This window comes from Epinephelus fuscoguttatus, linkage group LG7 (assembly GCF_011397635.1).
Source record: "Epinephelus fuscoguttatus linkage group LG7, E.fuscoguttatus.final_Chr_v1".
Lineage (NCBI taxonomy): Eukaryota > Metazoa > Chordata > Actinopteri > Perciformes > Serranidae > Epinephelus > Epinephelus fuscoguttatus.
Window position 1 is genome coordinate 9721210 of NC_064758.1, and position 14753 is coordinate 9735962.

At 40.6% G+C, this 14753-nt stretch overlaps 1 protein-coding gene across 2 annotated transcripts in view; it reads right to left on the reverse strand.

Moving 5' to 3' along the window:
* Positions 1–14753, reverse strand: part of mtor (mechanistic target of rapamycin kinase) — a 111123-nt gene that overhangs the window by 35397 nt on the left and 60973 nt on the right. For both annotated transcript variants that reach the window (XM_049581025.1, XM_049581024.1), the window contains 5 exons: positions 13555–13694; positions 8417–8517; positions 7692–7807; positions 4397–4474; positions 2810–2917 (listed from right to left, as the gene is read on the reverse strand). In XM_049581025.1, the coding sequence (XP_049436982.1) occupies positions 2810–2917; positions 4397–4474; positions 7692–7807; positions 8417–8517; positions 13555–13694 (543 nt within the window). The remainder of the gene's footprint in view (positions 1–2809; positions 2918–4396; positions 4475–7691; positions 7808–8416; positions 8518–13554; positions 13695–14753) is intronic.

Here is a 14753-nt window from a genome sequence, read left to right on the forward strand (position 1 = left end):
AATGGAAAAAGTCAAGACGATCAAGACTATCTTCATTTTACTGCACAGGGATTTTGTGTGTGTGCATAACCGTTTCCATTTAATGGTCAAGTAAATTATATAGAAACCGGGAAAAAAAAACAAATAGTTTGGATTTTTTTTTTCTGACAAGTTCTTGGTGGAGATTAATGTCAGACTTTTATCCAAAGCCCAAAACAATGCACTTCAAATACCTGCACAATTTTTGCAAAACATTTCTTATTTGTCACCCTTAAATGTATTATTTTGCGGCTAATTATATTTTAATGTAATGAATTGCTTATATAAAATGATGCAAAGTCACTAATTTTTGAAGATCATCAATTTGACTGGCATCAATTCACATCCACATATATGCTCCTCATATGTTGCTAAAAAAAAAAAAGAGAGAGAAATCTCTCTGATTAGTCATCTGATTTCTGTTTTGTTTTTTTGTTTTGTTGATGCTGTACAAATGAACCAATTTAAAAGAACTGTCTTACTCCTGTATCATAAACATGTCATTTTTCATATAGTCAAAACAAGTGCTGTCTGTGTTTTGGATTATTTCCTGCATTACCTTGATCAACGTGACCTTGTGATTACAGTCCCCTGGATGCGTTCTGGCATTTACACTTAGTGCTGTTTTGAGACTTGAATATAGCAAATTTGATTTAAAAAAAAAAAAAAAAAGTATGCTGGAGCCCTCTGAACAGGAACATGCAGTCTACAGACAAATACATTTTTCCAGGCTGTAGTTAAGGTAAAGGATGACGCAGATTTTAGGGATTTTCCGAGACGTCAGTAACATCTAAGCAGAAGATGAGGGACAGGAATGCCAACAGGGGCTACAGGGCATTATAAATGCTGTATTAAACCAAGAAGCTTGGATGCCATGGTATCAGGAATGGTGAATGGCTTATCAGTTTATCCGCCTGACTTAAACTGTTCCCTCAACATGCACATACAAGGCTAAGGCCTTTCAAATAATCACATTTTGATTCAGCTGCAAAAAGGCAGACATGGAAAAGATGAATTTGAACATTATTATCTTAGATCAGATGGCATTTGTCTCAAATTCCAAAGACTTGGCAGGCAGCATAATTTTCCCCAACCGCCTATGGATTTGTGGTTCTTCCACACGTCCTGCTGTCTCATTTAATAGCATGTACAACACTGTAATTCACAATTAATAATAATAATAATAGCAATCATAATCAGCCACGGGAAGTAGGAAGAGTTTGGATGGGGTTACAGTGTGGGTTACACAAAACAAGCCATGCTTTCTTTTCAGAACATTTTTCAAAGGCACATTTCATGCACCATTCAATCAAATGTGATCTCATTTTCTTGTGTAGGTGTTTTGAGGAAGGTCAGTTCATGTTTGCTGAAACAGTCACCATATCCACACAGCTGTACATGAACCGTTACAGTGTTCTTGAGATATTGTGTTCACAAGAATAAGACAGACAAGGTTACAGTAGTCTCGCTCACCAGACCTTTCTCAAGAAAAGAAAGGTCTGGCTGGGCCGACTCTCACTTTAAGATTGGAGGAAAAAAACGCCCCGGCTGCTTGTATTTCTTTCAACCAATCACAGTTGTTCTTGGCGGTGCCACAGCAACGGTGCGCTTGCAAAAATATTGCCAGGGGGAAACAGGTCCACAAAAATATCGCCTACAGGACACGAACCATGGCAGAAAAATGGCTACATCCCCGCAAGATCAAACACTGCAAAAGTTAGTAAAGGACATGTTGAAAACTGCAACCAGAGGTGGTAGGGTGGGACTTCAGCAGGTGGCTTGTTCCGCCCAATGAGAGGCTGATCTTTGCAGCGAACTTCCACCCACTCAGACTAAGGTTACAGTGACCTTGACCTTTGACCTATGACCACCAAATTCTAATCAATTCATCACTGATTCAAAGAAAATGTTTTTGCCAATTTTGAAGAAAATCCCTTGAGCGGGATGGAAGGAGGGACAACCTGAAAACATGCCTCCGGCCATGGCTATCACCAGCGCAGAGGCATAAAAAAATCATGTTCCTCTGCCTCCTCTTATTGCTTGTAATGCTAAGACTGAACGTGAACGAATGCAACCAATCACAGCTGAGGAGTCTCTAACATAGCTGTCAATCATGTCAGTCACTGCTTGTGAACTGCAGTCAAACTGCCAAACTAGGCAGCACTGACCAAATGTGAATCAAGATTTTCTAACTGCATTGCCTATTTCTCTCCTCAAATGTTTTCAAAAACATATTTTAGTGTACTGTTTAGCCATAAAAGAAAAAAGTTTGTGACCTGTCCATCATGTTGAAAACAGTCAAGGGGGAAACCAAGCACTGCCCACCGGCCAGTACAAACATTATCTAAATCTGATCTGAATCGTTCAAATGAGTTGCTGATTAATTTTCCATCAATGAACTAATCAATTATCGAGTAATTTTTGTAGTTACAGTAGACGTAGCTGCAAGGTTGTGACTCAATTACAGATAAACTAATTTGAACAGATTGTAGCTAGTTTGTTTGTCCGTGCACTGTAAATAACACTTACCAGAGCCCACCATGATTCTACTTCTACAGATGTATTTTAAATTTATTTTCAAATGTAAAAACAAAGAAAGAAATGTGCAAGTTGTGAATCCTTACTCACTGAGGTAGTAGTGTGTGTATGTTTGGTGTCTGGCATGTAATGTTTCCCATTAGTAACAGTAGCCTTTCCAACATCTGCTTTACATTTGTAGTCACACACGTGAGTGTGTGTGTGTGTGTGTGTGTGTGTGTGTGTGTGTCCATATATCACGCGCTAAAGTTACCTGAAGCCTCTCCCACCATGTTTCCCTGATGATGTCCCTCCTCTCTGGCACCAACTTATACTGGATCACCTCCTCTAGCTCCGACAGCATCTGGCAAGACACCATGGCCTGGGAAACAAACACAGCCACATTCATTCTTAAAACACTATTATTATTATTTTTGTAGTTGCAAAAGTCCTTTCTGTGCAATAAAAAATGGACCACTGAAGAGTAACTAAACCCCCACCACCACCTTTTTCAGCTGAAAAACAATGTAAATGGGTATTTACAGTAGTAGTGCTGCAGATGGATTCAGGTCAGAGTCTTGACATTTTAGTGCAAAGTATTTGAATTCTACATAATGTGTTACTACAAAAATATGCATAGCCATTGCCCTCTACTGGTTGAAACCCAGCAATTGCAATATAATTTTGCTATTAGCTGATCTGGTGGCAAGTGACGTATATGGTGGCAGCTTTCATCAACAAACAACCCACCCTCCTCCCATGGATTTTAATAATAACTAGATACCGGATGCCAAGATGGTGCCTTTTCATTCCAATGGAGTTTCTCACCCGGCACATGCGCCAAAAATGTTTTTTAGTTTCCGAGTTTACCCACACCAAAGTAATGTTTCTCCTGCTGGTCCGCCCATGAGTTCCCGCTTGGCTAACAGACTTCACATTGTGATGACATTGCAGATTTTTAAATTGCTTTTCCTGGCTTGATATTTTTACAGACATGAAACCACCATATATCAGAAATTCTGAATAGAAAGACTCTTAACTGACTTTGTTTGCAGTTCAAGGTGTCCTGTCAGCAATTTTACAGACATGTCTTTTACAGTGGTGGTCTATGGGTAAATGCTTTTTGGGCCCCCGGGAAAAATTTGCTGCAAGGCTCAGCGGTTCTCCTGGGGGCCTGCCTCCTCCCCTCTTCCTCTCCACAGCAGAGAGGAGTGACTGGGTGTGTCTTAGCCCACCCTCCCAGCCCTACCCAGGTTGCTACTTTCTTCATGTTCTAGAGGTATTTTTTTAATTTCCAGGGAAGACGCACTTCAGTCAAAACTCTATGGTTTAGCTACTCTTGGATCAGAATCTACAGTATTGGATGAATTTCAGCCATCCACTGGACCTTCTTGTGTGGCATCTGTCAGAAAAGGCTAGTCGTTTTTATTTGATGTCTTTGTTTACAGCTGCCATTTGTAACAACATCCAGAGTCTTGAGGCCCGCTGAAGTGTGTCTGCTGTTCATGTTGAACAGCTACGGTATGTACATCAAAATCAACTAGGATCAAATGGATTTCACGATAATGTTACCTGAAGATATCTGTATGAGAGGAACACTGCTGTTTTGGATTTGAACTTTGATTTGATATGTTGCTTAGATAATTCCACACACATTAAGCATCGTGCAGTGGAGGAACTAAATATTTATGCTTTTGACTTCAAAAGAAGCTAGGTCAGACAATTAAACTTTGAGAAATCATCACTTGACTAAAATTTTCTTGCCATAGCATAATCTCCCTGCACATGAATGCAATGAAGAATAATATGGTCGACTTATGTCAGGTGTTGAATATTTTGGCAGATTTAGCAGAACACTCACCCCGTAGGCTCGACTGTAGCTCTCTCCAGCCATGGCCGTCAGCTCAGCATCCAAGAGGTCTCTTGCTTTGTCAATACACTACATGGAAAAAAAAAAAAATCATTTACAGTTTGATCTTTTAATGAAATCATATCTGTCTGAATTGTGACACTGTTAGCTTCTGAAGTCGCAGTTAATGCTCGACATGAGGAGCACAGGTTTAATCCATAATTCAATTTGTTTCCTCCACAAGATTCTTCGGTAAAGCTCACAAAAAGCAATAATGGCATATCCTCAAACACACAAGGCTAACATGGCCCAAGTATGTACCATGACACAATGTCACACCGTCCTTAAAACTTCTTGCATCAGGACCAGCTGGGAATGGACTAAACCCAGGGAATAATAACACTTTGTACAAATGAAGGGAAGCATGTTATTGCTTGCTGCTCACACCCTTTTCACTTAAGTGCAGCCAACGGTGGCACATTAGTGCAACTAGGACTAGAACGCTTGCTTGTATAGCAAAATAATTTGAGGCACTGCTAAGTGCCAAGTGTTTTATGAGGAGAGGGAAATGAACTGTTGAGAGCACAGTGTGAAAATTATGTAACCATGGCTGTGGATATCAAATCTATCTAAAAAAAAACTTGAAATACCCGTCTTGTGGTTGTATGTCTCCACCAACTAGTCAAGTTACAGTTTACATCCATGTCTGTCCAGTCTGATATGTAGCCATGACAGCAGACAATGTTTCAAATATGGATCAATTCAGTATCTGACCAAATGTCCCTCCTTCTTGTTCCTGAGTTATGGCGCTGAATAATAAATAAACCTTTGACCTTTTAGATATAAAATGTCATCACTTCATCATTTTATCCTATTAGACACTTGTATGAAATTTCGTCATCAATGAATTCTTGAGCTACAGCTAAAAACATGTTTTGTGAGGTCACAGTGACTTTGGACCACCAAATTATGATCAGTTCATCGAGTGGACGTTTTTGCCAAAATTTTGTGAAATTCCCTTTAAGTGTTTCTCAGATATTATGTTCACAAGAGTGAGATGGACACAAGTTCACAGTCACCTTGGCCTTTGACACCCAAAATCGAATCAGTTCATCTTTGAGTCCAAGTGGACGTTAGTGCCAAACTTGAGGAAATCCCCTCAGGGTGTTTTTAAGATGTCGCATTTATAAGAATGGAACAGACAGAAGGACAACCTGAAAACATGCTGCCTCTGGCCACAGCTGTCACCAGCATGGAGGCATTAAAAACAGCCCAAATTTGTATGCACATTCAGAAAAAGGGAGAGGAATTGGAGAGTGATAAAGAAGAATTCAAACAAGGGTTGTTAGTCACGGACCATTCCCACCATGATGCACATTCCCAAATGTTTTCGTGACCAACCAACAACTGAGAACCAACTGTCCGAGAACATTCATGCCCTAAGAATGTTTTCCTACCTTCCTGTTTTTTGGGTATATTACTGAATAATACTGACTCATCTGTTAACTTCCAGCTCCCTGACTTTTCGTAACAGGACTGCAGTTCTCCAAATTCAACGATACTGCAGACATTCCATCACCAGTGAGAACCCTGAGGGGTGGAAAAACCTTAACTGTGAGAAAGACCTGATCCAGAGCAGCAAAAGGGACAAACAAGGACACAAGTACTGTGGCTGAAAACGTGATGATTTCTCGGGCCTCTACAGCCAATGTTTTTGGGAACTGTTATTAGTGGGAAGGTAAAATGAGGGAGGATGACTGAGGAAGTTCTCTGAGGCCAGGACACACAGCTGTTTCAGACTGACTCCCACCAATTATTTTTTTGCGGGGAGGGAAAGGAGGAATGGCGTGCCTAAACACCTCTTCAGGCATGCACAACAAGAGGAGGGGTTATGGGAGGGTGGTTGGGACGAGGTGACAATGAGGCTGCTTCTTTACAGCCTCCACTCGGTTATGGTCCTGTTTACTCCTGAATTACTGCACTGGGGCCTCATTGAAAATGTGCAGTCCAGACGACTCCTGATAAATGCAGTGTCTGACTTCTGGCAGCACAAACAAACCGTGACCCAGTCTCTTATATAAAGGTTGCACACTGGTACTTACAACGGGTTAAGTCCAGTGAGATTACTGTATCACTACAGTGTGATATGAGGGCCTCTATGTGAATGTTAAGGGCCAAATCAACCGCTAGAGGAAACTACATCATTAATGTTGCAGACTGCTTTACTGCAGGGAACATGACTGCTGTGTCTATACATCATTGCTGGAACAGACCAAACACTGAGATGTATATAGCAAAGTAACCTGAAACCCTTCACAAAGTTGCACGCCACAGCTCCTGGAGCACATGTCTGGTTGTTGGGGGTATAGCAGGAGCAAAGGAACAGCCCTATAGAATCAAAAGGATTTAAGCGCAAGGATTACCAACCACATCCGGAAGACTAGACTGAGCTCATGTTGACATTTAAGCTTTCACCCTCGCTCCATCTGCTTTTCATTCCTCCTCATTCATTGTGACTGGCCTCACTGTCTCCAAAAGTCAAAAGTCTGCTTTCCCTCTTCAGCTGATTTAAAATCCTATAGGCCACACCTGGATCTAATCTCCAAATTAGAGGAGGGAGGGTGGCTGTGGATGGATGAGGGGGGCACAGAGACCAGGTCTCCCGGGCTTTGTGGTGAAAAGGGGACTTGGAGGATGAGTCCAGGGAAATTGGAGAAGCAGGTGTTTACCAGTGTTGGTGTTGGAGCTTGTGTTCTTTAGATGTGCTGGCATCCAGCTCGAACTAATTCATCTTCGGGGAGCATGAGCTCACCTAACACTCCCAACCTTTATAAAATGAGGAAAACACCACCCTGACCTCCACTGGACCTTGTTGACAGGCAGACAGGAGGGGAAACGGACTCTGTATTTGTTTGAGGCTAAATGCTGTGATGATTTACTATTTCAAGAGTTACGTAACATTTCCACACCAAGGAAGTACCACATTGTAAAAGGAAAAAAAGAAAAAAAAACCTTGTGCATCTGACTCCTTTTAATGAAAAGCCTGAGCTGATGGGGAAATATGATCCTGTCTGGAAAAGCCGTAAGGCAATTTTTATGTTTCTCTACAGTGTTGCTTTCCAATGATTTTAACTTTTCATACCTTGCTATACAGACTAATGGAAATTCCAGAAACCACAAGGCTTGGCAAATTCCCATGTGGCATGTCTTTAGGAGATGTTTTCTAAAAATATAGACTTTTAAGGTACATTAAGTGGGAGAAAATCTTATCAACTGGAATGTATTTGTGAGTGGTGATGTAACCCACCTGCTGAGCCAATGAGAAGAGGTCCTGATGCAGAGCTAGCACTGCTCTATAAAAGGCGCCATCATGTGTGTCTCTTGGGATCATACACGTGTACTCCTCCATGCTGTCCCAGTGCCCTGGACAAATTAGTTACAAGAAAGCACAAAAACAGGTTATTAGTGGATGTTTTGAGACGTAACTTGGCAAGAATGAGGCAGATTCAAGCTTGGAAGTCAATCGCTGCTGTTTTGAACTTCACTCCATCTCATCTTGTTAAAATATCAGTGACTGCAACCTCAACATTTTGCTTCCCAACAACAACAACAATAAAAGACGGTCTGAGTCTTCAGATAGAAGAGCCTGCTGTTTAGGTTTCATCTCAGGGTTTACGATTGACTTAATACAGTCAAAGCCACAGACCACAAACCTCAGAGGATGCTTCTACAGTGTGGCCCCTGCTTTTCTCCACCATTGCACGTTACGATATGTCAATGTTTTGACTGGATACCATTCCCATCTGGTTATGTGAGGGGGGGTTTGGCAAGAGCTGTCAGTGTTTTCATTGCTGCTTGGTCTGATTGCATTGTTGCTCTGAGTCAGGCAGAGGATAGCCTAAATGCTCCATGCACAACTTTTCTCTTAAAACTCAGCTGACTGCTACTATATAGTTCATTGTTGACCTTTTCTTCCAAATATTTTTCATTGCTCGTTAATATCTGACATGAAGACTTTGAGCGGCTAGTTACCTAGACCCCAGGCGGCAGCAGCAGCCATACGAGCCATCTTGGCCTGGGTTTCCTCGCTCACCAGCGTCCACTCCTCACAGCACTGCTGGTGCAACTGGCCCCTGGAAAACATTAACCGCAGGCTTCAGATTACAGAAAAAGCAGATGCAGATTTGTTGAGTCCCATGTTCACGGCAATGACATCAGTTAATCAGAAACTGATCTGAGCTGTCATCAGGTCCCTTATTTGGTCTATTTGGCCCTATCAGGTATTTAGTCAAGAGTATTACTATATAGACTGCAGTATGGCTACATGTAGGCCTGTCATGATAACTGCTTTTGTTGGATGATATATTATCCCAGATATAATTGCAATAAATGATATTGTAATTCTGAGACTGTTTAATGCCAATGATATAATGATAACATAATAAAGTAACATAAAATATTTAACTTATTTTTAAAAAGTAATTAACACCTTCTAATATGTACAAAAAAGTATATATAAAATTATAGTACCTTAATTGACGTAGCCCAAAATTCTTCAGTTTGAGAGTTGATACAAAATTTGGTCAACAAAAAATAAAGCAAGTAATGCCTCTTGCGACTAACAGACAAGCTTAGTGAAGCTCCAGGAACACCTTAGTCACCTCCATAATACGGCCAGTGTGCTGCAATTGGCTCCCTTGGATGGAAGGCCTGTGAGCAGGGCAGCTTGCTGGTAGATGTACAGAGTGGAGGATTAAGTTTTTGGAGGGTAAAACTACAAATAACTGGCTTTTTACCTTGTTGCCAGGGTTTGGCAAGCAATATTTAGCAGGATCGTGTCTCTTCTACTGCAAAAGTGCAGCTCAGAGATACTGGTAAGCTACACTGTGTCATCTTTGAAGTGTTGTTTTATTTTCTTTGGACTCGTGCAAGTAAGCAGGGGTGAAGAGAGAAAAAAAAGTGTGCACCCAAGTGTTAATTCTGGCATCATGTTGGCTCAAATGTTGTTGGCATCTTATGTAAACAAATACATATGTAAACACAATGGGCAATATGTAGGTAATAATATTGCAATCACGTCCATATATTGTACAATAAGCTAATAATGTAATTATCTTGACAGGCCTACAAGACACTCGATCAAGCAGTGCAAGAAAGTATTCTCAGCAACCTAGAATAATGCTCCGTCATTGTGCAATGCCATCTAAACTGATATATATCACATGGTGTCTGAGACCTGTGTGGAAAAATTACAGCTAAATATAGAACAGACATAGACAAATGGTAGAATTCTTCTGCAAAACATGATGAGGATGAAGCACTCACTCTGACTGACATGAATTTGACAACTGCAGTAAAACTGCAAAAACAAAAGCATTTACAACTTGTCTAAAGTGACGCTGCATTGTATAGGTCTGATCTTTATCCTTGGAAAAACAAAAGAGGCTCTTCTAAGCTCCAAGTCCTAATGATAATACATACATGTTAAGACACTTAATTCACTTTTCCTGTGCCAAACAACAAATGAAAAAACCCTTCACCAGAATGGCCAAGAACTTCCTGCCAAAGATGATAAGATGATAAGACTTGGTTTCATTTACATCTGCAATCATTTATTTCTTCATTTGTTCTTAAAGATGAACATCTTAAATCAGTGTACCGTCTCAAAGCAGTATGATAAAATCAAGTATTCCAGCAAACAGATGGATGTTCCCTGTCGGGGTCAGGTGCATCTAACCAAGACTAATTCCTCATTAACAACAATCAGTGCGGCATTGTCCAGGAGGAGATCAAACCCACCGCATGTGTTTTACAGGCAGGATGCTGGAGTGAGCTTAGATGAAGGAGAGAAAGCGGGAGGCACAGACAGAGAAAAAGAGAGAGGCCAGTTTGGATGGGGGTCAGTGAAGTGAAGCCGTTCTCCAGCTGCCTGGCTATCGTATAACATGAAAGCAACAAGTACAAAAAGCTCTGGTACATTGGGCGTATGTGTCTACAGCTGACAAACAAAGACGGTCCAGCCGAAGGAAGAGCTCAATTTATAATTTGACTCAGCAGACCATTATTCACATCTTCGGAATTTCAATTGAAAAGTTGCTAAAATAAATCTCAAAAGGACATGTTTATTTAATGTAAAGAGTCTTTCAAAGGCCCTACACTACAAACTGTTGGTCCACTGACACAGGGGTTTTCACATGTGCCTGATAAGATCTCTTCTTAGGACTGTGGGATCATGTGCCAACTGTGCTCGATTGACATCTCTCTTTTAAGTTTCCTTGTACCTGTTTGGACAGGAAAATTGACCGTTTCCATGGTGCATGGTAACAAACTCAGCTTCATTGAGTGATTCCGTAAGCAAGGACACTGAGCCAGCATGCACAAGACCAGGACCCTGGAACTAGCTCACCTCAATGGAATGTATTTTTTTTTTTAGATTGCTGTAATTCAAAACATTAAAAGTGACTACCTGTACTTTACCTGCTGTGACACGCCAAAATGTCCAAAAGGTCTATTACACCTTCCCTGCTTTTGTTAGAATATGACTTTTGGTGATATCACGTCATTCCCAGCATATCTCTACCCAAGTTCGACCTGAACAGAAACTAATCAGCAAGAATAAACACTGGAAACACCTGTAAGGGTGTGAAAAGCATTTTAACATACGAGCATCAACTAGTGCTGACTACAGGGAATTGACATCCTGGTATTTTGCAGTAAATTCTTGCCAAAATCTACTCATGTAGATGATACCAAAAAAAAAAAAGCCTTTCCCAAATTCAACCCTGAAATGCTCTTATTTTAGTAACATTGCTTTTCATGCTTAATAGTTGTTAACAGATCAGCTGTGTGGCAAAATCTTTTCTTTTTTCTTTTTAATTGCCACACCTGTAATTAGAAGCTATGCAGGAGTATCAAAAGGTGGCTTTATCAGACACACAGGCCTCCATCCCCAAGGCACCACATGCCAAAAAGCTGCATGCTCGAACTGGAGTGCCAAATAGCAACATTTGTCAGATATAAAACAGCTCCTGTAATTAGTCCATTGATATATGAAGTATAACAGAACCAAAGCCTTGTTTCCACCAAGCAGTCTGGTTCATTTGAGTTCGGTTCACTGCACATTAGAACGGTAGTTTTTCACTTTCCATCGTCAAAAATTGTGGAGGGTAGCAAAAGAATCACCCATTCCATTCTTTTTTTATCATCACCTTGATTTTTATTTCCAGCTTTTTGCCTTTATTTGATGAGACAGTGTTAACCGTGAAAGCGGAGAAAGCAATGACATGCAGCAAGTGGATGCAGACTGGAAGCAAACCTGTGGCCACTGTGGCAACGATATTACCTTTGGACATGGGAGGTCCACTCTACCTACTGAGCTACTTGGCACTCCGTCATCACCTCACTACTGAGGTACCTGACCCACTTATCCGATACTATAAGGTGGAGCTAGAAACACTGTACTCCATCAATTGGTCAATGGAGAATTGCCACTCTTGCTCAACAAGGACTACAAAAGACTGTGAAAACTGTTCCTATGATGGCAAGTTTACATACATTAGTCAACTATAACTATGAAGGGCCTCCCTAGTACACTCGTCTTCCATGCAGAAGGTCCAGGGTTTGAATCCTGCTGGAGTTGATGTCAGCAAAGGCATGCGGTCGCAAGAGGTTCCCACCGCTGATTAAACAGGATTAGATTCCTTAAGAAGGCTTCAGGATAAGAGAATAACTCTGGAATCTAAGCCAAGTTCTCAACAAGGGTGTCTCTCAGCCCCGGTGTAGATGGGAGGTTCCAGACGTAAAAGCGGATTCAGTCAACTATAACTATGAAAATATACATGTTTGTTTGTTTTGATTTGTTTTTATTAAATAAAAGCAGCTATTTATTACTTGTGTCAAAGGGGATGTCTCAAAATAATGAAAATATTTCCAAACACTGACAAACTCTGCTAAAAAAAAAAAAAGAGAGATTAGTGGGGTTTACAATTTGAGACTAACAAATAGAACTGCATTGCATACAGTATGCTGGACAGGTAAGAATATAGGGGGTAGTTTATTACCTCAAACTGACACATTAACGCTAAAATGACTCACCACTGTAGCAGTGATGACTCAGCTAATTCGAAGTCCTTTTTAATTAGGTATTCATTAATTTCTGGTCAATACCCTTGATTAAATAACATCAAAACTGAAGATGGTCATTCTGTACTGGAGGTTGCTTGAGAACTGTCCAATACTCAAATAATGTTTGAGTCCAACTGTCAAATACATTATCATGCATTATCGCAGAGAACACTGCTACAATATATCCCCTTACCTTACCTCAACAGGGAACAAAGTGTTCTCTTAAGTCTGATCTCTTCTGACTAATGGCCTGGTCATCTATTATATCATCTCCCAGTCTTACCCATCCACACACAAACATAAACACAAAGCCTCTCTTCAGCTGAATCACTTTCGTGTAAAATTACTGAATCATTTCTTGTGAAATGACTCACAGGGTATACAACAATGGCACAAGGAGGCAGGTTACATAAGCAAATTAACATCTGCTTAGCGTCATGAGTTCTGTGACGATCCACATATTTGGATCCCTTGGACAACCTGTGACTTTCTTTTTCCCTAAAAAAAAAAGTGCTCTTTGAAGAGTGGGCGGTCGTTATGGAGTTGAGCCTCGGCTGTGGTGAGGTTTCATTGGAGTGGCGGCGCCTATTACTGCCGTTGGATGCCTGTTCATGCTTTACCCGGTAAAATTACTCAGAGGAACCTTTCTCTCTCCTTTCGCCCAGTCATCAAAGGCCTAATGTCATGAGTTGTTAGGACAAGGCTGCCCACGCAAATAAAAAATAGGAGATGGAATAGCTCACAGCAAGTATACTACCTCAGACAGTGTCGTTATCCAATAGAGGTAAGGTTGAAGAAACCAATTTCTTCTCGATTTTATCACTTCAGCAACTCACACAATACATTTACACTAAAAGCCCATGGCAGTATGTTAAAGAAACTAACTTATGGTAAACTGAAGAAAGTCTGCAAACATCAATGGTGACACTAAGTATTTATATAGAGAAATGTATATCAATGAATCTGAGACCTGAAGGCTAGAACACTGACTTGAACAACATGTTGCAGCCCGAATGAACTCACAACAAATATAACTACTGACATACCATTCTCCCAGGGCCTCTAAGCAACGCATTCTGCCCAGGATGAGCTCTGGATCCTCTTTGTTCATGTCAATCTTCTTGTCATATGATACCAGGGCATCCTCCCACTCATGGAGCTTCTCATACCAAGTGGCTTGGATTTCCTAGTAGACAAAAGCACAAAGGAGTCAAGAACGAAACATGGAACTGGAACCATGCAACTATAAAAATCCATGCAATTAACCTAAACCACTTTTCTGCATTTCATCACTTATGCCAAACGTGTTTATTATCTGAACCATTTGACAATTTAACAAACTGTTTTTTTTGTGTGTGTGTTAACAAAGAGTGTTGAAACTCCAGTCCTAGTCCTTTCACAATCAGGAAAAGACTTTCACAGCTTTCATTATTATACTGTATGGCAGACTGGAGATTCCCAACTTTATAAATCAGTCCTGGTCTTGTTATATCTAAATACTAACCTTCTGTGAAAGTGACCTCTCCTCTTTGGGAGACATCAACCAATGATTATGTACATAGATCTCACCCAACCTTTGATTCCTAAAAAACTAAACAAGGAAACCCTGCATTCTCCCACAGTAAAGCTTTTCATAGGGTCACCTCATAAACAAGGTTTCCTGGAAGTGCACAGTGAAATGGCTTTTACTCAGTCTTTTCACTTTTAATATGCTTTTACACAGAAGCATAAATGCAATTCACAAAGGCAGAAGGAAAGACCTTTTCCACTGGAGTCCTAATGGTTGGGTAAAAAAAACATTTGGCCAGATTTTAGGCTAAAAATATCCACTTCATTAAAAATCAAGTGAATGCATTCTATTAGACAATACTATGTTTGCTGTCTTTTGGTGCCCAAGTGACTAAAGTGGTACAGTCCTGCTTTGCCCAACTGAGACATAAAACAAAGATCAGTTCATTTCTTTCCTTTGCAAATTAAGAAAAGGTGATCCATGCTCTTATCTCCTCCAGACCTGATTACGGCAACACACTTTATTCAGGCATCAGCGGATGAGACATCCAAAGATTGACTCATACACAGCGCTGCTGTCAGCCTTTAACTCATACTAAGAGAAGCGACATCACACCGATCTTCACTGCCCTTCACTGGTTACCTGTGACTTTTAGAATTGATTTTAGTGCTTGTTTTGAAAGTCTTGAATGGCCAAGCTCATTAATTCCCTATGAGTCTGATCACAGACTTGTCA